Below are 26,792 nucleotides of genomic sequence, written 5' to 3'. Positions count from 1 at the left end.
CAGTCAGACATATTTACAATAGCTGCATTATGTAAAATATCATGTTCCAAAAGGAGGCAGCTTGGAGGTTACAAGATGTTCATTTGCTACAACTCCACTTACAATCAGATAATTATTATTAGAGAATAATTGGGTTTCATGTTCAATAACACCTGAGGACAACCAGTTTTCTTGTCCCCTGTACATTCTCAAAAATGCTCCAAAACATCTTAGGCTTTAAGACACACAATAAGGCACCTATAAATCATTATGTCTCTGAAATTGACCTTCACTTTCCATCTCTTATCAAGGGAGGGAAATGTAAAACTGCATAGACATACAGGATTAGAGAACAATATTCTTTACACTTATGTGTATCATCCGTAATTATGATCTGTCTATTGGTCTTTACTTTTGCATCTTAAGTAAAAATACACTCAACCCTTTTTGCTGGCCGACTAAAATGCATCACAAAATTTAAAACATCAGAAATACATTTTTATGCAAAAGAAACATCAGAAATACATTTTTATGCAAAAGAAGGAAAGTATCCCCTTTCAATCAAAAAAAACACCCAGGATTAATGTTTAATGTTAAATGTATCAGAAATACATTTGTTTTATTAATGCCATGGTTTAACCCAATTCTTCATATCATGTCTAAATGGGATACACAGATTTTCCATTTTTTACTTGAGAAATCACACAAATTGTATTTAATTAAATATCCGAGCATCAATTTGCAGAATGTCTCTTCTCTTGTTCAATGTGCAAAGTTTTGGTCCCTGTGCTAAATGTTTCTGTAAAATGACTTGGAATATTTCATCAGAAAAATCTTTAATTTCTTTTGATTTATTGTTTGGTTTTATAAATAAAAACCCACACGGATATCTGATTTATGATCAAAGGAACCAGCCAGCCATGACGTTCTGCTGAAGAACTAGACACTGTGAATAAAAAACAAAGGAGAATTATTTTATTGGATTTTCTGTAATAGATAGCAGATGAAAAGTCACATTTGTAATTCTTATTTTGTTACAAAACAAAACACCCACACAGTTTTTGTAATGCTTAGACAAATATCAGTGTGTTTTTAAGAACATTACATGTACAGGTGTATACTCACAAAACTACCATTTAACAAAGTCAAAAGTCCAAAACTTCATGTTATCCGTGAGATGTACAAAAGAAGCAAGACTAAATTTAGTGCAAAATCACTGCTTCATATGTCGTAAAGGAGCATCTTCCACAGTAATCAATGTCGTTTTTTTATTACATTGTTGCATCTTGCTATTCTATGCAAACTTATACATCTTGATATGGTTTTGGATAGATAGATGTGTAAGCAGTACAAATGCTACAACGTTTATAAAATTGTTTCCTGTGTTTAAATATTGTTTATCAAAACCTTTAAATACCAGCAAATTAATGTGTTTAAAATGTTCAAAAAGTAAATTTCAGACTTCTCTGCTCCTCGGTTCTGCAAATTAGGGATTAAAGGGTCATGATTTTTATGGTGTCGTTTTTATTTCTAAATTACACTGTTTACACGGCAAATAATTCACTATACCATGTAAAATTAAATTCCTAACCCAACAAGTGTATTCTTTTTAGTTAAAATATTGGTGTGTAGGCAGCCATCTCAGGTCATTTTGCCTGGTCATGTGCTTTCAGAAAATGCCAGTGCTGCTATTGTTTCTCCTACTCCTAATGTAACTGAATGAGTAGCGGGACATGGATTTTTACTATTGAGTGCTGTTCTTATATCTACCAGGGAGCTGTTATCTGGTTACCTTCCCATTGTTCTGCTGATGGGCTGATGGGGGGGGGGGAGGGGTGATATCACTTCAACTTGGAGTGCAGCAGTAAAGAGTGACTGAAGTTTATCAGAGCACAAGTCACATGACTGAGGGCACCTGGGAAATGGCCAATATGTCTAGCCCCATGCCAGATTCAGTATTAAATATAAAAAAAAATCAGTTTGCTCTTTTTGAAAATGGATTTCAGTGCAGAAGTCTGCTGAAGCAGCGCTATTAAATGATGCATTTTGAAAAAAAGCATGTGTTCCCATGACAATATGCCTTTAAATGTGTCACAGAAGCAAAAAAAAAAGAAAAAAAAGAAACATTTTCTCAACCTGTTTCTGCATTGTAGTGGATATTTACTAAATACCTTAACAGATATTGATTTTTCTTTTCTTATAGTTTTAGATATATTTAAAGAATTAATGAGCACTCTCAAGCTCATTTTTTTGAGATTTATTATACTCCCAGGCTGCTATAAGTCCGAATACAAAAATACTCCATCTCAAACTTGTTGAGGTTATGTAGAAGTCAATTTTCAGATGTACCTTTTACAACTGGAAGATATCATGATCAGAGTTAGGTTTCATACATTAATGGTTTTCGGGCGATAATCCGAACAAATCGGAGTCTACCGGCATCAAATCCAAAAAAATAATAATAGTAGTTAATTTATTTATAAATAAGGTAAAATTGTGAGTTTGGTCAATGGTCTAAAATAATGTTTGGTCAATGGTCTAAAATAATGAGAAAGTATTGGATTTTAGTAAATAAACCAATTGATCTCAAGGTCAACATATAATGGGATGCCAAACTGCAACTGCTGTAAGTTGCAACAATGTAAGAAGTTATTTAGTACTGTATATCTATAGTTCACATAAATGAAAGTATCGTCTTTATAGAGTTATAAATATCTAATTTTCTTTTCATTTACAATATTGGATGTGTTTAATTAGGAAAATAATTTCTTTATCAGGGTTTATTCACATTGTCGAGTAGACAGTATTCTCGTCACTATCGGCGCTAATCCAGGACACGGCACACAGACAACAGCGTCAATGCAAAAGGTTGGCTTTATTTGAACACACACATGCGGTTGTGGATTACAGCGGTGGATACACAAGGCTGTCTGACTTACGCGTTTCTTGCCGGATCCCCCGGCACTTCCTCAGAGGTGCCGGGGGATCCGGTAAGAAACGCGTAAGTCAGACAGCCTTGTGTATCCACTGCTGTAATCCACAACCGCATGTGTGTGTTCAAATAAAGCCAACCTTTTGCATTGACGCTGTTGTCTGTGTGCCGTGTCCTGGATCAGCGCCGATAGTGACGAGAATACTGTCTACTCTACACTGAATACCGGCGGGAAGTGGCCGGCGTCTCGTACGGGCTGCGACCAGGAAAGCACAGCGCTACTGGGTGAGCTCCGATGCGGATCGCATCACTCTTTATATAATTATTTATTCACATTGTCATTCACATTTACATTGCCACTGGGCAACAGATGACGTGTGACATCACATCCAGTTGTGCATCACTTCTGCAAATTACTTGCTAAGAGGCTCACATACCCCTTAGCCCACCAGCTCTGTAGCTGGATTTGGACAGTAAGTTTCCGGCAGCCTCTGGGAGGTTAATTTTTTTCTAAAAAAAGTGTAATTCAATAAATATATGCACCAAAGGGCCGCCACCGTAAAGCTGTTGCCCTAGCAACAGGCCCACAGGTTCCTATATATAAATACAGCCCTGCAATATTGACCCAGTAATGACATTTCAATATTATATATTATATGCAGATTTTGTTCACAACCGCTGATGCTTACATTTTAGCAATTTAAGGCTGTTAGATGTCTTACCTCTACAACTTCGACCATCCTCCTGTAAAGTACCAGTAACACAGCTACAAAGTGGTCCGTCTAATCTACTTGTACAAATCTGTTCACAGCCTCCATTGTCTTCACACCAATCAAGACCTGATAAACAGAAATTTAAATTTAAAATATATTTACCTACTATTCTATTTTTTAAGGGGGGCAGTATTAGTAAAGAAAGAAAACGATTGATTTTATGAATATAGTGTAGACTGTGCTGTCCAACTGGTGGTCTGCCAACCCCCCCTTGTGTGGTCCCACATAAAAGTCTGCCTGCTGTGATTCCTTACCTTGTGTAAAATTTAAAAGGTCTGTACTGAGATTAATTGGTCCCAGCATTGTTTACACTTCAAATACAGACTGTAAAATCCTACATTGTTAACACGTAATCCCCCCTGCATTCTTCCCACCTGTAACACCTCTATATTTCACACCCCTAAAGCCTTGTACTGTTCACACCTCAGACCCACATTGCAAGTGCCCAAATTGTTCACCTGTTCACATACAAACTGCTGGAGGGTCACCAGCATTGTGTCACTGTATGTAGCACAATATGAACTGTCATTCTTAGACCTGATAACCTGATAGGTTTCCCTGTCTCCTGCTCTATTTTGCCTTCCCTATGCTCTCTGTGTGTGCCATACTCTACCTTCCCTATGCTCCCTGTGTACCATACTCTGGCTGCCCTTCTCTATATCCTATGGGATGTGAGCCATTGGAAATTGTTGTTAGGGGCCCCTAATGTGTTTAATCATGTGTTGAGGGGATGCTGTGTTTAAAAGGGGGAGTGGTCAACACTGGCTGCCATTGTTGGCCCTTCACCACGTAGGCCAGAAAAATTCCGTCCCTCAGTACCACAGAACTTGGACAGCACTGGTGTAGACCAATCGAGCGACAAATAAAAATTTGATGTGCTGCATTGCACAACAAAATAAATTGATGCCCATAGACTTCAATGCACTTTGACAAATTTTCAGATTCACAAACTTTTGGCAAAGTGAAACTGGTCAGGTTCTGCTTTGAGGTTTTCCTCACTAGCTGGCAATACACATACAGATAAAATTTGTAAAATGTATAATTAAGCAATTGAATTCTTAATGAATCAGATGAAAATTAAGCGTAGGACTGGCCAGATATGGGATGACTTTGACGTAGTTGGCCAGCTTAAATATATTGCAATATATGGACAAACAATCCCTGTGTTGTTTAAAGGGTAAGGCATTTTTTAGTAGCAGTATGCACAAAATATCGCTGTCTTAAATATATTGATAATGGGTTGAGTTCAGAGGATCTCTTGTAGTTGACTATATGTATTTTGTGGTCACACCCTCATTGCAGCCCCGCCTAATGGTTTTTAAAAAATATTGGTGAGCACAACTTTCCCTTGTTTGTTATAGTTATACAGGAGCAGTGACCAGCTCCATGTTGTAGCTCCCACCCTTCCCAGCTATAGTCAGGTGATCCCACTGGTGTCTAATAAAAGGGCAGCCAAGTATGGAGGTTTACTTTGAAAGCAGCTAGTAAGTTGCAGGTGAAACTTAGTCCCTTTGTAAAATGTATAATGAAGCAATAGAATTCTTAATGAATCAGATGAAAATTAAGCGTAGGACTGGCCAGATATGGGATGACTTTGACGTAGTTGGCCAGCTTAAATATATTGCAATATATGGACAAACAATCCCTGTGTTGTTTAAAGGGTAAGGCATTTTTTAGTAGCAGTATGCACAAAATGTCGCTGTCTTAAATATATTGATAATGGGTTGAGTGCAGAGGACCTCTTGTAGTTGACCATACAGATACAATGATCTGAAAATAAGTGTATGATCATTAGTGCGTGTATGGAGACCTGCTGATCCCGACCAATATCATTGTGCTATGGATATCACTCAGTTTGGGGATCGGCCTAATTTTTAACCTGTATATGAACAATTGGTCAGATAGCATACTTTGTTGATCCGCGTATGGGTCACCTTTATACTCACTTATAAATGAGGAGAGGCCTGATTGGACTTTCTGCTTCCAATACATCACACATGAAGATATTATGTCTTCATATTTTCAATTTAAATTTCTACTTTCTTCATATTTAATTCTACAATATCAGTCCAAAGATTTTTCATTTTTATTTCTATAACATAACATCAGAATAGTTCTGTAGCAGAGTTGACCTATGTTGGTAGGGGCCATTTTTATGGTTGAGTCCTTAGTGTTGACTGTGTTATCCTTTCAGCACCCTTGTGCAAAAACATTGAAAGCTTCTAGTCTAAAACCTGTTCAGATGGATTGAGGTGTATCAGCAGAATTAAATTAGATTATACAGATAAAACTGGGAAAACTCTGGAGTAAAGGTATATCATTCACAGAATGCTCTATGAGAGAAAAATAATTTTTTATTTTTAAAAAACCTCTTTCATTTTTATGGCATTTTAGAAGCATATTATAAATGTGAATCAAATCATGACTAAAGAGTGGTGAAATCTTTCTGTGGTAAGCTCTAATTTTACTCTTTGATAAATCTGCTCCCATGTGTACTTAGTCTTAAAAGGTTTTGGGACTATTTAGTCAACACCTGCAAAAATGATTGGGGCTTAGGGTGAACTATTCTGTAAAACTGTGAGAGAATAATTTTCATTTACTAAAATGAGTTGCCCTAACAGGGACTGGGGAATGATCAAAGACAGGTTTCCTAGATATTCACTGCCAGTTGACAAGTCTATTCTGGTTCCAGAGGAAAATACAGTATATGTCACTTTTTGAAGAGTTCATTCAGTAAAAATGCATGTTTTACACAGACATACCTGATTCTGCAGACTGAAAGAAACCTTGATAGTCTTTCTGTGTGCTTGTTGGGCCATCTTCCAACTCCCCTAAGGGCATGGACACGCATGTGGATCTTTGCCATGGTTCGCGGCCCAGTTTTTAAAAAAACTGACTGCCGCGTAAATATGCTAGCGGCATGTTCCATTGCCTAAGATTGAAACCAATAGCGGTCTGCTTTTTTCAAAAACCGTGGCGCAGACCGTGCCAAAAACGCGAAGATCCACATGTGTGTCCATGCCCTTAGGCTATGGACACACAGGCTGTTTTCAGCTGCTGTGAAGTTAACTGGGTGTCGCTGTGTCTCCATTTGGGTGAACCCCAACAAAAAAAAATCATCCAAGAAGGTAGCCGCATTTGCAGGAGTTATAGTGGACAAAAAATGCTTTATTGCAGTTTTTCTTTACCTGCAATAAAGCATTTTTTGTCCACTATAAATCCTGCGAGTGCGGCTACCTTCTTGGACGATTCATACTGTTTGTGGAATTGCACCCAGGCAGAAAAGACAACTCAATCACTATATATATATATATATATATATATATATATATATATATATATATATGATGCATTACATGGTTGCCATGGAATAATTAGCATTCATACAGTACATAGAAAATACCAGCATCTATAACATGAATATATGTTCTATTTTTCTATATAAATCACCCATAGTGCCAAATGGCCATATAATACATTATTCTCAAATTAAAGTGATTTGTGATAAACAATAAATGTAATTTTGTTTAAAGACTAAATGAATTTCTATAATTATAGCAAATACTAACTCATACAGTATATCCAATGAAATTAATAATTCATCTGCAAAGCTATATTTCCTATTCAGTAGTATCATTTTATAAATACTAACGTTTCCTTCTAATTGGGCCAACAGAAATGATTTGCTCTTTTGAATCTTGTGTAAGGTCTGAAGCACTCCTGGAATTCTGCGGACAATTCTGCAAAAGTGAAATCATTGTCAAGACAAGAAAAACAAAAACAAAAGCACATTGCTTATTTAAGTTACCAAGGAAAACAGATAGGCACATACATTAAAAAATATCAATTGAAGGGAATGTTCCCTTCTCAGTCCCAATATTTTACAATTTCATAGTTAGCCCTGGGTTAAACATCTATTTGCATATTAGTATTATTATGCATAATTGTCATTTTTCATATCTAGAGTTTTAAAGTTACAAAGTGTCCGGATTAAGTTCAGCCAAGTACAATTCTATAAACATGCTGGGATTTGGCCAGAAAAGAAGATCTGGTGTATCCCTTGTAATTCACAAAACATAAATATCATACTACAGGTAAATTAAATTATATTTGGCATTGTTGCTGTGGTTGAATTTACTGTATCTAGCAGTATATCAGTGGTAGCATTACTGGCCTAAACATATCTGCAAGCATGTATGTAACAAGTTGTTGAGACTAAAATGGTCATTACAGGATTAGAAATACAAAATAGCGGCATAAATACTCACAACTTTACAGGAATTTTTTTCAGCATCACACAAAGATACAGAGCAATGGAGATGGACCTCATCGTAGTCGCCAATAAACTTAAAGACAGTGACATGGAAGCGGCAGGTGAGGGACATCCCATTTTCTTCAATTCCAATGGTGTTGTCTTTGATGTTTGGGCACCTTATTAACAACAACAAAATATCTATATTTTACTGATGAAGCCAAGCAAAACACAACTCTATCACTGAAAACAATTATTTTTTTGATATATTTGATTTGTGGTTAGTCTTATAATTATTTTAAATAGACGATTCAGCTATTTAAGGCTTTCATAAATGATGAACAAGTAACGATCATATAAAACATAACTTTACACCTGTGCCATATGTTAGGAAATGTAGGGGGGAAGCGGGTTACCCCAAAATAAATTTACACTCTTTTGCAGCCTATCACCCTGAAAAAAGGAAAAGACGCCAATGTTTTTTGGGACTTAGAAAATTTTTTAAATAAAAATAAAAAAAATAAAAATGTAATCTATTGCACTTCTGCTGGTCTGAGCTGGTGAAGGCAAGTCTGGCGCAAGAGGTAATGTAAGTAAAATCTGCATCTTAGTGAATTTGCGCAGTTACGTCCCTTCACCAGAGCGCAACTTCGCCTGTCGATTGAGTACAAATGAGCGCCAGCGTCAGTCTCTTTCACTAGCGAAGTTACGCCTGCACCTTTTAGTAAATCGGCGAAAGTACCATAATGATGGCACGCTGGCGAATTTTCCTTGAATTACTAAGCATGATTAAAAGTGAACAATATGTGCTAGTGTACCAACCCTCCTTCAATGATGAAGTACCGCAGCTTGTCATTGCTATCTCGTGATGGGGTTGCATAACATTTGTTCAAGACCAAAATCAGATGGGTGGAATCTGCTCCAACGACAAACACTCCAACAAATAGCACATCTCTAGTGGTAAGCACCACCTCTCCTTGACGGTATGGGTACTTATATGATGCATTTTTGTATAGTGCCATTTTGGTGGTAAAACTGCCTTCTTGAGTTGGGACTGTGAGGTTAATGACACTGCAAATAAAAACACATATTTTTAACATATTTTTAACATAAACAGCTTATTTATCAAGGTAGGTGCAAACTATGTTGCATGCTAAGAGGTGCAAAATTGAATGCAGCTTACAAAGGGATGCCTACGAAATGGATCTTAAATTGTGGATGCAATTTGTACCTGTCTGCAAGCCTTTCACAGACTAGTGGATTGATGATAAATGTGTGCATTGCAAGCATAGCATGGCAAATTTGCAAAAAGATATGCCACCTCATATCTCACTCTAACTAGTCTTCGGGCTGGGCGTTACAGCCTCAGCTTTTCTGAGGGTCCTACAGTTTGACTCCCATGATGGTTATTAGCTCCGCGCTCTTGGACTACACAGCTGCATTTGTTCCCTAAAGGATTGGGTCAACCAAATAAGTCTGAAAACCACTAGGCTAAGATCAACATTTTTGGGTTTTATAGCCTTTACAATATGTACCAATAACAAGAGATATTCCATTACTATATATGTCTTGGTATATATTGGTAGTAATAACAAAAAATATAGGTAGATGAAGAGTAAGGTGGCACATAGTATACCAGCTAAGGAGATCCCAATGTTACAAAGAAAACTGTACAACAGTAACCTCAGATCTAATTCATGGTTTGGTAATGTAAATAACAGAGGTAAGAAGCAACCACCGCTGTCTGCTGGCAAATGCATAGAGTTTCTCAGGTAAAACAGGAGAGCTGGAGTTGATTATATGTGCTCAAAATTATGATATAATTGGTATCAATGAGACCTGGCTCGTGAAACATATGACTGAGGTGTGAATTTTAATTGTTACACCCTTTTTAAGGGGTGGGGGCAGAGGGACTAAAAAGACTGATGAGTTTGTCTTTATGTGCAGAATTTAAACTACACACTAAAGAAATGACTACAGATAGCACTGGGAAGGGCGTGGAATCTCTCTGGGCAGCAACTTCAACTAGGCAAAATTAACCTTGCTGTATGCTGCAAACCACCTTGTGAACCAAAATTTGTAAAGTGATGGAATCTGGGACTTGAATTCCCTCTGCTGTCCATTGTGGATCATCTGGAGTTGTAAGTAAGGAGCTTATATATAAATAAAGGAGGCTATCCAGACATTGACTGGAATCGTGCTGTCAGGTCACAAAAAGCTAATAGGTTTGTAAATATGCTAAATGACAATGTTTTAATTCAGATAGATCAGCAACATACTAGGAATGACTTTCTTTTGTATCTGCAAATAAAAAGTGGTTCTTTGCTTTTTAACTTGTTTATTAATTATCGTGAGGATCTTAAAGAGATACTGTCATGGGAAAATTCTTTTTTTCAAAATGAATCAGTTGATAGTGCTGCTCCAGCAGAATTCTGCACTGAAATCCATTTCTCAAAAGAGCAAACAGATTTTTTTATATTCAATTTTGAAATCTGACATCGGGCTAGACATATTGTCAATTTCCCAGCTGCCCCAAGTGACTTGTACTCTGATAAACTTCAATCACTCTTTACTGCTGTACTGCAAGTTGGAGTGATATCACCCCCTCCCTTTCCCCCCCAGCAGCCAAACAAAAGAACAATGGGAAGGTAACCAGATAACCCAGCTGCCTGGTAGATCTAAGAACAACAATCAATAGTAAAAACCCATGTCCCACTGAGACACATTCAGTTACATTGAGAAGGAAAAACAACAGCCTGCCAGAAAGCATTTCTCTCCTAAAGTGCAGGCACAAGTCACATGACCAGGGGCAGCTGGGAAATTGACAAAATGTCTAGCCCCATGTCAGATTTCAAAATTGAATATAAAAAAATCTGTTTGCTCTTTTGAGAAATGGATTTCAGTGCAGAATTCTGCTGGAGTAGCACTATTAACTGATGCGTTTTGAAAAAAACATGTTTTCCCATGACAGGATCCCTTTAAGTACTGTTTCTATTTTTGCTGATGATTCTAACTTGTTCAGAACTATAGGGATGAAGGATGTTGCCACTTTGCAGAGTGATTTGACTAAACTGAAAAACCAGCCAGACGAGGTTCAATGTGGATGAGTTCAAGGTTATACTTTGTTTGAAATAGCATAAATATGAGTTATACACTAAATGGTAGTGTGTCGGGGCTTCCTTAATTGAGAAGGATCTGGAGATTTTTGTGGATAACTCTAGGCATTATCACTCCATGGCTACTAAAGCTAATAAAGTATTGTCTTGCATAAAAACAGCATCAACTTGAGGGATGAAAACATAATTTTGCCTCTTTATATGTCCTTGGTAATGCCTCACCTTGAGTTTGCAGTGCATTGTTTTTGGATCCAGTCCATAAAAGGGATTTTAAAGAGCTGGAGAAAGTTCAAGAGATGTACAACTAAACTTGTAAGTGGCATTGAATATTTAAAACTGTCAAGGTTGGGCCTGTTTACTCTGGAGAAAAAGCACTTGTGAGGGGACATGATTACTTTTTAGAAGTGCATAAAAGGACATTATAGACAGATAGCAGGTGATTTTTTTCAAATAAATAAGTTCAACTCAACAAGAGGCCATCATTTTGAATGGCCTCTTGTTGAGTTGAACTTATTTATTTGAAAAAATCACCTGCTTTCAGAGCTTTCATCTGAAGAAGTGGAGATGGTTCTTCATGGTGAGGCTGTGGAATTGCTCTTCTGGGTCATGTTGTGATGGCAGATTCTATAAACGCCTTAATAGTGGTTGGAATGATTTCTTGAAAAGCATAATATCCAAGGCTATTATGATCTTAAGATCCACAGCTAGTTAGTTAGAGATTGGTATATATAGTTAGTGTTAGTTAGTTATGGTTTGTGGTCCTTGAAAAAGGTCAAACTGTAGTGACCAAAACTTTGGGCTTTGCATAAGATTTAATAAATATTTTTATTATTAGTTGTCAAAGACCCAATAACTTTTTTTTCTCCTTATTTTTCATTTGTCTTGCACCAGGCAGCTGTTTTTTTACATTGTTTGGTGTGCATCTCTGTGTTATGGATATATATATATATATCTATATATATATATATATCTATATATAGTTGTGTGTAAATATAGTCATATATGTGAGTGTCTGTAGTAAGTATGCACATATACTGGGTTTTGTTTGGATGCATTGCATTGATGCACTTTTTTCTACCATTCCTAACTATGTACAGTAAGTATCAGATATGCTAGTGCCTAAACAGCATCAATTGGAGTTTTTAGTTTTAGAAAGGATGCTGTATAGTAGGATGTAGTATGCTCGAGATGTTGTTATTTGTAATGATATGAAATTATGAGGCAGATACAATTTGATGAGAAAAAACTATCTCATGGTTTTTAACCTTAAAACACCTTAAAATATCTGTAGGAAAAACTGGAACTAAAATAAGCTTTGAGTCTAGCCTTATATTTTGGAAATACATCCCAGAAAATATGTTAATTTAAGTAATTGAAAACATAAACAACGGGTTGAAATACTACAATGTATACATATACAGTGAGTTTACAGAACACACCCCCTATTTACCCCGTATTTTATGGGTGTGATACCCTTGGGTAAGTAAAACTTAACTCTGGATATCACCTGACATTCCCTTTGTACATTTTTAGGTTTTTTGAGCTGCTGAACATGTATGCTGGCTCCAGTGTCATACCAAGAGCAGATTTAACAGGTTGTAGATTTTAGGAACAGAAAAACTGTTAAGGAGAATTTATTCTCACATTCTAGACAATGTGGAAGACAATTTAATTCTTATGGGTTTTTTCTCCAAATGATTCTTTAGTGCTGCACTCCTTTTCTGTTGAGCTAAAAGCTCAGACTCCCACCACTTCCAATTATTATAAGAAATCGCAAATAATTTTGCCAGTTGCTTCTAAAGGTCAGAGAAGGTTACAGCCAGAGAAAAGTTGTTAAGAGAAAAACAGAAAATGAAATGGCTCGCACTTGTTTTAGTGTGTGGAAAATAAATAGAAGTTTATCTCTCACAGCCGTGTCCTTTAAACATTCTTTGGACATTTTGATTGGCCATGGGTCCCCTGTTAAAAACCAAACACTAAATAAAGAATAATAAAATATTATGAAGTTCATGCTTTTAATATCTTGATTCAGGTTAACAGAAATAGCTTTTATCTGTACTAAATTCCTTCTCCCAATGTTTTGTAAAACAAAACAAGAATGACTGAATATACAATGCATGTAAGTTATACAGTGCTCTCCAAAAATATTACCAAACATTTCTTATCTTGTGTATTTATAATCTGATGCACACATTTATTTACAATGAATGGATAAGGGCAATTTATTTGTCAACATAATTCCATGACAATACTAGAAGACTCCACCAAAAATACTGAGAAAGTTTGGTAACCAGCAAAAAAACTGATTTGTACAATATCTGCATTTTCCATCTAGACTTACATGCCTAGTATATTTTAAATGAACAGAAAGGAGCAGGGTAAATCTATGAGTAAGAATGTAATAGCTACTAAAAGCAGTTATAGCTGCTAAAGAATGTTGATAGCAGTATTTCCCCATGTCACAGTGAAGAAGACTTTATTCTTGTTTATTGGATTTGTATGTACAGGTAGAATAATTTATTTATATTCTGGTTTTATAAAAAATAAAATAATGGAAATAAAAATATAAATAGCTTTAAATATATAATTGATTTAAAGCAAAGTGTGTTTACCTGAGCATCGGCCTTATAACAGAATCTAAAGAGATCTTAATATCGAGTTCATATGCACAGGAGAACTCCACATTGATGGTTCGATCCCTCGTAATTATGTTCCCTGTGTTGTTGGCAGTCTCTATCCAGACTGTGTTCTTGTACATGATGTGAGTACCATTAGACTGCAAGATGAAAGAGAATTTAATTTTATTATCCCCATTGCTATGCAATATGATAGTCATGTACGAGTTGAATGCATCACATGCAATTCTGTTGGGAAAATTAGTTTTAGTATTAATTATTGAAGCACAGTATTCTTGCATCTCAAAGAAACACAATCATGACTGTATTTGTTAATGCTGTACTTAGCATGCCTAAATGAGAACTAAAGTCCAATTTTCTAAAAAACAAATCGATTTTTTAATATTTAATTTCGAAATTTGACATGAGCCAAGCAATTTTCTTATTTCAAACTTCTATCAGCCTTGTGACATGTGCGCTGATAAGTTTCAGTCTCTCTTTACTGCTGCGCTACAAGTTGGAGTGATGTGAACACCCCATGCAATTATGCAGGCAGCAATTCAAAGGTATTTTTTAAATGTTTTGTTGCTTGTCAGGAGTGTAATTTCCTGCACTACAGCACATGGGGGGAGATGTGGAATTTGATGGCTTCTATCAGGGAAAACCAGTGGCAGTAGAAAGGACCCAGTCTGCTTGTCACAGCTCTGTCCATCACATCAGGTGTTTTTCATGTGTTAATTATCCATACACATATATACAGTACATTTACGTGTATATAGTGATTTTGAAGAACTTCCTCTCACTGTATATTGATGCTAAATACATTACACGGTGAGTGCCAGGTGGTATTGACACTAGAAATAATTTAAAAACAATTTCCTGTTCATTACTACAGACCAGCTTTAGAATAACAAGCAAGAAGCAGAGAAAGGTTAGCCCCAAATACATTATAAACAGTAAGAGGCAACAGGGAATCCATTGCCAGTGGCTTAATTGAAGGCTGGAAAAGATTTCAGCATTGTATTAAAAAATAAACTCAGAAATTGTGCACTGCTAAAAAGGCTCCCATGCTCCACCTCCACAGTGGTAGATTTGAGAATAACACCCAAACAGGAGATAAAAAGGGTGCAACTCACAAAGAGAAGAAGATTGAATAAATGAACCAACAGTTGTCTTAAAGGACTTCCATTGAGTTGTACTATGCTGGCTGTTTCTGTGATGGCTTCCGACAGGGCCCACAGTAGTAGCCCTGGCAACAGAAAGTATTCTCTAGCTTTCCAAGACGGAACTGACTTTCCCTAAAGTATTTTGAAATGCACAACATGGTGCATATGCCATAAAATCAGTATTATACAACTATAAATAAACAGTTAACAAGCAGTCAAAAATGCTATGCCCAGAAAATCTGCAATGATTCTATGCACAAATCTGGGCTGCCTTACAGTATCTGTAAAATGGGTAGTGCTTGAATGCTAGCAAAGCTAGTGAAAGATACTAATAGCACAGTTGTCACTAGCATGACCCTCTCCTCTTTCAAAACAACAAGGCTTTTAAGCATAACATACATGAGATCAGCACCTAAATGATGTCGTTTTTAGTGCCCTGTAACTACAAATGAGTTTTGCAAATTCTAGAAATAAATAGATTTAAATATAAACATTTTTTGAGCGATTATAAATAACCAAAGTGGAGCTAATAGAATAGAAAGCGATCTTGTGTATACCTGTACAATGTTTCCACAGTTCCCTTTTGTATTATTTATCTGAAAGGATATAAAATCTTCCCCTTCAATCCCTGGACAGTGTCTGTCATTAATTCGAACTCCTTCTCTCTCGAACCCAAGCTGAAATAGCTTACACTTTGATATTGACACTTCCATCTGGGCAGCCTTACAGGTCACTTCCGCATCAATGATGTCATGAGTGTCTACAAGGACATAATAAAATACTGTATTTTATAATATTTTTTGCAACTACACAGATAATGTCCAAGTTTAAATATCTTATTATCATATAAAAGTTAAATAAGTATAAATGTTACATAAAATAGTACTGCATTTGTAAGTGCATAAAACGACTAATATAAATAAGTGATCCGATAGATATGCACAATTGCAATGATTGTCCCTACCATTGCCATAGGCTGGAGGGTCCATGCATCCACACAATTCTCCTCCATTGTCCACCTCACAGCTTTTGTTGGGACAGTCGGCACCAACACAGGGATCTTCAATCACTCCTGCTAAAGATTAGAGAAAAAAAATATGCTGACATTAGGCGCATAGATTTTGTTGGTTCTCTGGATAAGGGCTACAGAATAGAACCTTTTTTCTTTTGAAGATAAGGACAGTGATGCTATTCTGCAACAATGACTATGCTCTGAACACAATGACACAGCAAAAGAAGAGGCAGCTGTTAATTTGGTGAACTAAGTGCAGGAGAGCAAAACTAAAACAAAATCTGTAATAGCAATCTCCTCCCCCATCTGGGTCCAATGCACTGGAGAGATTGAAAGGCCTGGAGGCACCTGGAATTGTAGCATGGCTTCTTGTGTATTGATAAATATATTTGGCTCCATCCCCTATAGAAATATATATTGGTGGAGTAATAGTCTTTCTGATAATATAGTCTGTTTATTATAGAATATGTTTATAACCTAACACCGTGCAAATATAGAGGATTTGTAGACTTTGCATATTTAGAAGCTTCCATTGCTAAAGGTGATAAAAAGCAACAAAGACCACTTAAAGAGAAAGCACATAGCTTAGCCTTACAGCAATTTTCTTTTTCAATCCATTCAGTGCTGAGAATACCAAAGGACCTGCAAGCCTCTCCGTATGCAGCCAATGATCCGCATAGTTGGTACTTCTTATTGTTATAACACCCATCCAGGAAACATGATTCATAGAAAGGAACAGGATCCAGAAGTCCATAACATGGCTGGAAAAATCCCTTCATGTCAGTTAATTTGAGGCAGTAGCCATCATTCTGCAGGGCCTGGATTTGGACATTGTCACATTTTGATGCATACTGGGAGTACTGTAGTTCATTACAGCTGTAAAACAAGATTTTGAGGAGTCAACATATGCAAACATGTACCTTTTTGTCGCTTCTGTTGGAAAACACTTTTGGTTATATAAATTTCCTTGTATTCAAGAATAAAAGAAAAAGAATGTGTTGCTTACTGTGAGACAAGTAGGGAACAATGAAATGTAATACCGTTCCACCATCAATATGTAGCAGTTGCTAATCTCAGTAATGTAAAGCATATATTAGCCCTGCTATAATTACTACGTCAGATAATCCACACACATTAGACATATATAAATAACTGCATCTCTGGTTAACTATGAGCCAAGTCTGGGTTATTTGATCACTTTGTTATTGGATCTAGAATACATGGGGAGGGACCAAAGCAATCCCTGATTTTTCATCCAGCCCAGTTAATATCTGAACAAGCTCAGCCCAAATCAATATCTGAACAAGCTCAGTCCAATCAATATCTGAACAAGCTCAGACTATCCAATATCTGAACAAGCTCAGCCCAATCAATATCTGAACAATCTCAGCCCAACCAATATCAGAACAAGCTCAGCCCAACCAATATCAGAACAAGCTCATCTTAAATATATATGGGAAATTATGTCATTTTGGGTTTGTACTTGAGTCAAAACAGATGCTTGTTGAAATATAGGCATCATCAGACTATCTGAAACATGTTCAAAGGCACAAGGACAGAATTTGTCACCAGTGTCAACACTGAAAAAAAACTTACAGTTCCATAGGAAATCGGCTCAAAGGCAGAGGGTGATTTTTTTGGGGGCGGACGCTAGAGGCGGCAACATTTCTTATTTCAAACGCCAATATGAGACACATTATATATTCAAAACTATCAGTAACACTAGGGGGCATATTTATTATGCTGTGTAAAACAAAATTCACGAAAAAAAGCTGTGAAAATAAATGGAGACTTTATCAAGCTGTGTGTAATTTTACGTCATGTGAACACCATATTTGCTGCTGTTATTTTTACATTGCTTCCGGCGTCACTCTAAGAAAAACACATAAAAATGTTACGTAGTTTTTTACACGGCGAGGCCTGGCAATGTGTGGTGTATTATCCCGCTGTTTTTTACACAGCATAATAAATATGCCCCTAAGTCTTTACATGTAAGAAACAATCTTAAAACATTGCTTTAAATCTTTGCTTAATTTTCAGGAGTCTAAACTTCTCTAACGTGTGTATAACTTTTGTCTTGAAACTCAATGACCCAAAGTTCTGTTGCAGTGCTGCAAATTAGAAAAGCTGGATTAAATTGCTTCAGGGTCAAAATACTGTGCAGTCAGTTTTACTTCCAGTAACTCTTTTGCATAAAGGCTCCCTCTCCGTTCCTGAGAGTTCAGTATCTGTTAAATAGCAGCCCAAGCGCAATGTGAAAATGGGGTTTCTTTAACATCTATCTCACAGAATGTTAGGGAAACAGCAATGTGAAAGATTTATTGAAAGTACAAGGACTCATTCACAGGAACACTGACCTTTTTGTGAAAAACTGTTAAAAAGGAAAATACCAGGGTGCTGACTTCAACCAGCAGCTGTGTGAAGGAGCTACTATGTCTCAAAATGCTAGCGATCACACAGTTTTTTACAGTCCCAACAGCATGTAGTATGGGTGGGTACTTGATAAATCACTCTGGGGCCTTCCTGATCTTACAGAAGCAACCAATCAGGTGCTGTGAGTGTTTCCTACTGCCTGAACCAAATGTTCCCACTGCAAAGGGATGCTTTGAGCAGTAAATTAATCCAACAGCTCCCCTCCAAGGAACTACAATGACCCAGCAATACCTGTCCTTAATTAAACTGTGGATTTTTTGCTATTGCTTTTTTCACTTTTTTCCTTTGATGCATCAGGAATGTTTGGGGAAGCTAAGCCTCCCCAAGCCTTAACGAAAATCCGACCATTACCCTGCTTCTCCTCACACTGTAGCTTTTGCCTGATCAAAATGGCTTGACATGGGCAATGTGAAGTTTCTGACTCTTCCTCCCCACCAGTATCAACCCTAGAAATTAAACACCAATCCACACATCCTTTATGGGTTGAAAAGGCTGCAGCTAGTTTTATTAACCACAAGTTAACTGTCATTTGAGTACAATTTTGCAAACGTAATCAACTTTATAATATACCAGCTGGATCACCTCCCCTTGCCACTGAAGGCTGCTTTTATGGAAAACCCCTGTTCCTTGAAATATTATAAACCCTGAGGCTAGCCCCTCTTTCTTTAACCCCTCCCATTTTCACATCGGCTGATATCCGCAACCGCTAGCCTCAGACCTAAAATATTTCTGCTGTTAGCAGCAACTGTTCCCTCACCATTCCCTGTATTACCATCACCTGCATTAAGGGAGGGTGGGTGAAGCAGCAAAGGTACAATGGCGACTAACTCCTCCTGTTCTATCCCTGTCACTCACTTCCTCCTGCCTCCAACCAATCACCTTTTCCACTACATTTCCCACAACCTTTTCTGGCTCCCTTCCTAGCCCCTGTCCTGGCCCTGTCGCCTTCACTTCGCTAAGCACTCATGCATTACATGCAAATTCCTCCAGAGAACAGCATGAAACAACTCCCAGCTGGCTGCACATTGTTTTCCCCTGCAGATTAACAGAAGTCTCTCTTTGGCTGGTCACTGAACAAGCTGGAGCACACACTACTAATCTCTAAAACTCCCAGGACAGCTCTCCCTTCCCAGCTGCTTCCCCCTCCTGTTCCCGGCTGATTTCCCTTCCTATTCCTGGCTGATTCCTCTTCCTGTTCCTGGCTGATTCCCCTTCCTGTTCTTGACTGTGGAGGGCAGGACCCAGACTGTCCCCCTGATTATTGGCTGGAGAATCCCTTCCTTCCTGCAGGTTGAATCATTAACTCGTTCTTGTACTGTAGTGGAAGGAACAGGGGATAATATAACCCAGCAGTCTCACAGCTACAAAACATTAGTGTGCTACTAAAGCTTTTAAAGTCTGTTGAATTGTAAACCACCCCATGAAAGCTAATGATTGTAACAGAGGCCAAGATGTAAGAAAATAGCCAATGTGAACTAGCCATTAGGTATATTATTTTTAAAACTGATGGGAAAGCTTAGAAAAGGTGATTTCTAGGAAAAGGATTTCCCACAGCACACAGAAATACTGAGTAAAACAAACCAGGTTTAACATACAGCCACAAAACTACAACAATGGCTGATATAAGGCCTTTTATTTGCCAGTTCTCATGGTGAAATCCCAGCCAAATCAGAATAATTTAATTTACTCAGGGAATATTCAAAGTAATGTTCTTCACAGCAATATACTGCTAAAAATGTGAATTATTTATACACTTAGCGAAGCACTTAAGCAGCCTTTTACCTAGGTTTATTGTTAATATCTTTAATAGGACTTGAACATCAAAACAAATTGCTTTTATTTATGTTTCAAATGCTTCTGGAAAAAAAGCAGTATTATATTCCAAACAACAAAATGGTTTAATTTAGACATAAAACATTTATAGAGACTATTGTTATTGTGCAAAAAAAACCCTGTCTGTTAATAATAGTTTTTATCTGTTCACTTCCGTTAACACACAGCAGGCTATTCATGTTTTATACAGAAGGCAACTATCATAACACAATCAATAATTCTTTGTGTATAGGAGCCTGACATTTTATTGTTTACTACATAATTGCATGGAAAAGTCATACTAGGATTAAAGGTGATATAAACTCTCAAAGGATAAAGGTAAACATGATCAGTGTGCTCCCTGAGCACATTTGGAATATATTACTTTTGTTCAGTGACAGATCTTTTGGCAGGTACTCCAGGGGTTTCCTTTCATGGTAACTGTTCTTTTCTTTTTTTAATACATTTTTAAAAACAAGGCTTTGAGTATTCAGCCTGTTTTAATTTGGAGATAGGAGCCATCACAAAAAAGATGCAATTTAAAAAGTCTCAGAAAAATTATGAATAATGTAAAACACAAAGCACTATAATACAAACCTCATTATTTGGGTAGTAAATAAAAAGAGAATCATGTTTTTCATAAACATTTGGCAAAATATCCATTTATTCATGAAGCTTTATAGTGGTAGTGTAACGTGTGCTATTGCCACTGGCATTATGACAGGTATAAGCATTTAGAATTATGTACTGAATAGACTGAATGTTTATGGTTAGGATGCTGATACCTCCCAACATCAAGGGGCAGATTTATCAAGGGTCGAATTTAGAAGTTAAAAATACTCGAATATCGAAGTTGAAGTTTTTTCCATTGAATTTGGGCATCCTGCAGTCGAAGTAAAATCGTTCGACCGAACGATTAAATACTTCGAATCGAAACCAATGGATCGAACGATTTTACTTCGACTTCCAAAAGCTTAGAAAAATGCTCTAGAAGGTCCCCATAGGCTAACATAGCGCTTCGGCAGGTTTAATTTGGCGAAGTAATAAAGTAAAAATACTTTGATTATGGAATGGTCGAATAGTCGAACGATTTTACTTCGAATCAAATTCGAAGTCGTAGTATCCTATTCGATGGTTGATGTATCCAAAAAATTACTTTGAATTTGTATTTTTTTACTTTGAAAATTCCCTCAAATTCACTTCGACCCTTGATAAATTTGCCCCCAAATGTATTATTTAGTAATAACAGCTAACTTGTGTCACGTCATCCATTGAGATCTGAGTGAAAAAAAAGTGATTTAAAAATTTGTCCTAAAAACAGTACAGTTTTTATAAATGTGCTATAATAACCAGCATTTAATGACAGCATAATATAAATATGTTAGCTGCAATTAATTAATACCTTGTTGGTCCTCACCTTTTTTGCATGCCATTGGTTTTCCAGCTTTGTGCTAATACCACACTGCTCACCACGGGCTTTCCTCTTAGAGTCACATAATCATCTGTTAAATCTCCATTAAAATTCCCGCAAAGGCCACAGACTTTATTTTGGAGCCGTTCACTGATGCTGATTTTAATCACATTCAATCCATTGTAGTAAATCTGAATGTCAGGGCTTGTGTCAATCACCAAAAAACCTTCCATGCTGTAAATTTTGGTTGACAGTCCTGTTACAAATGGGACGGTCACTTGTGTTCCATTTACCTATAGTAAAAACAAAATCATAATTAAAAAAACAGCAAAATAGTAAAGATGCACCAGACAAGTCTGGCCAGTCAGCATTACCAGGATACAAGTAATTTTTATTTATCATTCAAGGGCTTGGATGAGGAAGGGTTGAATATTTTTAAAGTAATTCCTACTTACTATGGAGACAATACAGGCAGAAACTCAAATGTATCCTTCTAAAAATAACTTGTATATATCTGTTTTTTTATAGCTATTTTTCTTATATATTGATTGTACATTTTAAACCTAGCAGTTGCTATACTTGGCAGTTTATTTCCAGAACTACAGCTAAATGTTGTGTTTTATTTAATTTATACATTCAATGTGGGGGGATCAAAATTACAGTGGCTTTTGCATATGTATTTAGCATTTCTTAAATGCAAATTTGGCTGTGGCAATTGGCAAACGCTTTCCTGCAATTGATTTCTCACCAAAGTAATTAGGAAAAGGAAAGTAATTAGGAAAGCACTTGAGTTGCAAGCCTCCTTGTGATGCCAAGCTCTTTTAGGCTATAGCAAATGTAATAAGCAGGCACTTGTACACAAGGGGTCTATTTGCCAAAATTTCCGCAGATTTCGTCAGTATCAGTTGGAAAGTTGTCAAGGATGATTATTAATCTTACTTTGTATGCATTCTCATCTGTGGGTTTGGGTTTGATAGAATGGTCTGTTTATCAATATACAATTTGAACAGTTGTGATCTTGTTAGTGATTATACAGCAATAAGCAAAGTAGAAACTCGTATGCAAGTATTCATGTAGGTCTTTAAAAATATACCTTGTATGTATTTTTAGACAAAATGCACATAATACAGGTATGTGACTTGTTATGCAGAATGCTTGGGACCTGGGGCTTTCCGGATAATGGATCTTTCTGTAATTTGTATCTCATACCTAAACTCTACTACCAAATCATGTAAACATTACTTACACCCAATAGGCTAGTACTGCCTCCAATAAGGGTTAATTCTATTTTGGTTTGGATCAAGTGCAAGGTACTGTTTTATTATTACAGAGAAAAAAAAACTGATTGTTTTAACAAATTTGGATTATTTGGATAAAGTGTAGTCTAAAGCACTGCGTATCTTGACAGCGCTATATAAATAAATGATGATGATGAAAATGATGATGTCTATGGGAGATGCCCTTTCCGTAATTTGGAGCTTTCTGGATAACAGGTTTCCAGATAATGGATTCCATACCTGTAATATATAGACATATTTTGCAGTTTCTTCCCATAAAGTTAAAAAAATATATATTTTTTTTGCTTGAGAGTTACATTGCCAGACAGACCGTTCAGACATGATGGATTACATTGCTAAAAGGCACGTAATTTCAAGTGATAAAGTCTGAATATAAGTCTCCCTGTGCCTAGAGGCATTTAAGTGCCAGACTTGATAGGGAGCAGCCAAGAGAGACGGATATATTTTATTCCTAATGCACTAATAGTAACATCATTTCTGGTAGGAAAGGAGGAGTTTGGATGGCAGCTCAACACATTTACTGTGTTTCTATGATATTGGTTTAATTACTGGGACTTGAATTGCAAACTTATTTATTGCTCTTTCCATAGCCTTCCTTGTATACAAAATTTACCTTAACAGTGTTCCTGTCATTGATGAGGATTTGCTCTTCATTAATGTAGAAGTAAACTGGCGAGATAACAGTCTGGTTAGGGGATGACCACTTATCAAAATTAATAATCAGCTGGAAGGAAATATCTGGCAACTTCTGACAGATGGTAGACAAAACAAAAGCACAGTTGGCAGGGAAGCGGAGAAAGGCCCCATCAAATGTTCGGAAAACCCCTCCTCCAGCGGCAATGCAATATGAGTTCTTTTTGCTAAAGCAGCCCCTCACTCCATTCCTGAGGGCACATTCTTCATCTGACTTGCAGTGCCTGGGGTCGCACTGGATAAGATTCCTGCCAAAGCACCGGCAACGCCTGGTACAGTCACTGTTCCAAAACAGCTGTTTTGGCTAAAGGTACAAGAGTAGAGTAAAAAGACTGTTACCATATGAAACACATATACATAAAAAGAGTGGATTGGCTTTTTGAGTTTTCTTTTTAACAGTGCCAATAAATTAGCTAGACAACCCAAGTGTTAGAAACCCTGGATTATAACTGTATGAATTCAGTGTTGCATTTCACTTTAGTAGAGATAATATTTTAGTATTAAACAATAACAACATATATATTTTAAGTACAATACCAGTTAAATCCCCACTTTAGCCTACACATAAAGGTCTAGTTTCTTTTTACTGCACAAACTTTAATTAGGATTTCCAAGACACTCTCCCTGGTTCTCTCTCTAGTATTTTGTCACTTTCCATCCTTTTTTGTCTCTTGTTACTTTGTAAACCTCACGTGTCATGTCCCATGTGTCTTCCTAGTAGTATCAGCTTCCAGGTATGGAAAACTCTAGCCTAGATTGCAAGATAAGCTTTAAACACCCTTGCCTCATAGTATTTGCCATCAGCGTAACAGCCACAGTTGTGAGGTAGAATGCAGCTCTTGCCATTCAGGACGTATCCTGGGTCACACTGGCATCCCTCCACGCAATAATGATTGCAGTCACTTTTCAGTCTGATGGCAGCACAGCGGGGCTGGCACACACTAACACAGCTCTCATAATGGCTATAAGAAGGACATGTGACATCTGCAAGTTACATAGACAAAGAAGGTTAGTGAAAGCTCATATCAAAATCCTCTTGGGCTTCTGATGCACATGTATTAAGACATTCTTATACAATTACAGGAACTGAACAAGCATCAATACCAGTTTCTAAACGTAACAATGTTGTGCATCAAAACGTATCATAGAATATTACTGTTAAATGTACTAAACAGCTCAGTCTCCTGAATGTATTTACTTTCTATTCACACACTACTATAGTATATATAGTTTGTGAACTTACTTTATAGGGTCATTTTAAAGGTAAAGAAAAAGACCAACCAAATTATAAAACCCCATCACCCTACCAAATAACTCAAGCACCTGGGAATGCACAGATCCAGCACTCGGTGCCAGCGAGCAGCATCAGGGGGGTGCAGGTCTGCCCTGTACTTACAGCCGCATAGTATAGGCCTTGTGGCCTACTCCCTCTGCCACTCATTATAAATTAAAGAGCTTCCTAGTTTAAGGAAAACTATCGTAAAAATGAAAATGTTATATAAGCTTCATCATACTTAAATAAGAATCTTTCTAAATACAGGTATGGGACCTGTTATCCAGAATGCTCGGAACCTGTGGTTTTCCAGATAATGGGTCTTCATGCCTTAAGTCTACTAGATATTCATTTAAACATTAAATAAACCCAATAGGCTGGTTTTGCTTCCAATTAGGATTAATTATATCTTAGTTGGGATCAAGTACAAGCTATTGTTTTAGTCTATGGGAGACAGCCATTCCGTAATTCAGAGCTTTCTGGATATCGGGTTTCTGGATAAGGGATCCTTTTCCTGTACAATCAATTAAAAATTTCTGAAATAATCAAGTTTAACTTCACTATTCCTCTCTCAACATCTGTTTCTCTTCCTTCTCTCTTCATGAAGCAGTTGGGTGTCAGATAATCATTGACAGTTAGATTCAATATGTCTTGTAGGGGGGCTCCATTTGCCTAGAAGATGTATTAGTGCTCACTCTATTAAAATCACCAGAAGTCCCGTCTCTCTTCTTTTGTTAGATTTAGTTTGTACTCAGTGGCGTAACTAGATTTTACAGGGCCCCACAGCAAATAATTTTTCAGGCCCCCAAAATGTTTAGAGGTTAACTTGTTTTATCAATATTTATTCAAACTGTATATGTATTAGGGCCTAATGGGGCTCCTATACCTCCAGGGCCCCCTGCAGCCGCAGGGTCTGCTTCCTCTATAGTCACGCCCCTGTTTGTACTGGAATCAGTTATTTGAATGAGCTCTAATACAATACAAAAAGAGCCCCCTTATAAGATATATTGGATCTAACTGTCAATGATTATCTGACACCCAACTTCTGCATGAAGAGAATGAAAAGAAACTTATGCTGAGAGAGGGATAGTGAAGATAAACTTATTATTTCACAGTACAGATTTTTGTGTTGTATTTAGAAAGTTTCTTATTTCAGTATGATGGAGCTTATATTACATTTTCATTTTTGCGATAGTTCCATTTTAACAAAGATTCACATTACACCTAAATAATGTTTATAACAGAGAAATTAAAACACAAAACACGACACAAATGATAGAAAATCCTACCCTCTGACAAGTATTATAGTTGGAATTGTGTTTAGAGTATGCAGACAACCAGATTAAAATTTAGCAACTATCCAGTTGTACTACAGGTAACTAACTGGCTTTATCCAGTTATACTTGATTTTATTATCTGCAGTAAATCTGTACAGTACTAAAGCCTGAGATTATAGCACTGTTATTTGCAGGACGTTTTGTTAATATTGTATTAGGTCTTCAAAATATGCTTTAAAAAACAATTATAACGTGTGTGCTGCTATTATTCAATTATAAATATAAATAATATACAGCAGAACCCCCATTAGGGGACAAGAAAAAATGGTGCAAAATCAGGGGAATATATTAGGCATTACTGTAAAATAATAGAAGTTACACACAATAGCACCATGGTTATATAAAAGTACAAATGAATTTAAAAATGTTATTAAGAACCAATTTTAATTGAAGACATCACCTTGCATCACTGAAAAGGATTTATAGTAGAAACCCCATTTTAAGTTTTTCAAAGAATCGGAAAAAAAATGTATAAAATCTGGGAAAATGTAAAATGCATTATGCCTTATATATTGGTGGGACCACAAAAAAAACAGTGTAAAATGTAAAGTAAAAAGGGGGGTGAGTTTTTTTTGCATTGAGTTTTTCGTATTTTCTTAACGAGAAGCTACAGTATTATATTTGTAGTATTATATTAGTTTTCTGCCATCCATAGTTCTACAATGTATTTTCAAGAAGCATTTTATAGAA

The 26,792-nt window shown here is 36.7% G+C and overlaps 1 protein-coding gene across 1 annotated transcript in view; it reads right to left on the bottom strand.

Annotated features, from left to right (window-relative positions):
• Positions 1-519: 519 nt before the first annotated feature.
• The window catches only part of tecta.1.S (tectorin alpha, gene 1 S homeolog), a 61,028-nt gene continuing 34,755 nt past the window's right edge, over positions 520-26,792 (bottom strand). Inside the window, exons 12-23 of the mRNA XM_018227796.2 lie at positions 24,277-24,476; positions 23,413-23,796; positions 21,508-21,794; positions 16,441-16,721; positions 15,798-15,908; positions 15,391-15,593; positions 13,665-13,828; positions 8,759-9,007; positions 7,953-8,115; positions 7,337-7,424; positions 3,634-3,750; positions 520-925 (exon numbers count right to left, since the gene is read on the bottom strand). Coding sequence (XP_018083285.1) covers positions 831-925; positions 3,634-3,750; positions 7,337-7,424; positions 7,953-8,115; positions 8,759-9,007; positions 13,665-13,828; positions 15,391-15,593; positions 15,798-15,908; positions 16,441-16,721; positions 21,508-21,794; positions 23,413-23,796; positions 24,277-24,476 — 2,342 coding nt within the window. The 3' untranslated portion in view covers positions 520-830. The remainder of the gene's footprint in view (positions 926-3,633; positions 3,751-7,336; positions 7,425-7,952; positions 8,116-8,758; positions 9,008-13,664; positions 13,829-15,390; positions 15,594-15,797; positions 15,909-16,440; positions 16,722-21,507; positions 21,795-23,412; positions 23,797-24,276; positions 24,477-26,792) is intronic.

The sequence above is a fragment of the Xenopus laevis genome, chromosome 7S (assembly GCF_017654675.1).
Source record: "Xenopus laevis strain J_2021 chromosome 7S, Xenopus_laevis_v10.1, whole genome shotgun sequence".
NCBI classification, from domain to species: domain Eukaryota; kingdom Metazoa; phylum Chordata; class Amphibia; order Anura; family Pipidae; genus Xenopus; species Xenopus laevis.
The sequence above is the reverse complement of the archived record's forward strand: the minus strand, read 5'-3'. Positions and strand labels throughout refer to the sequence as shown.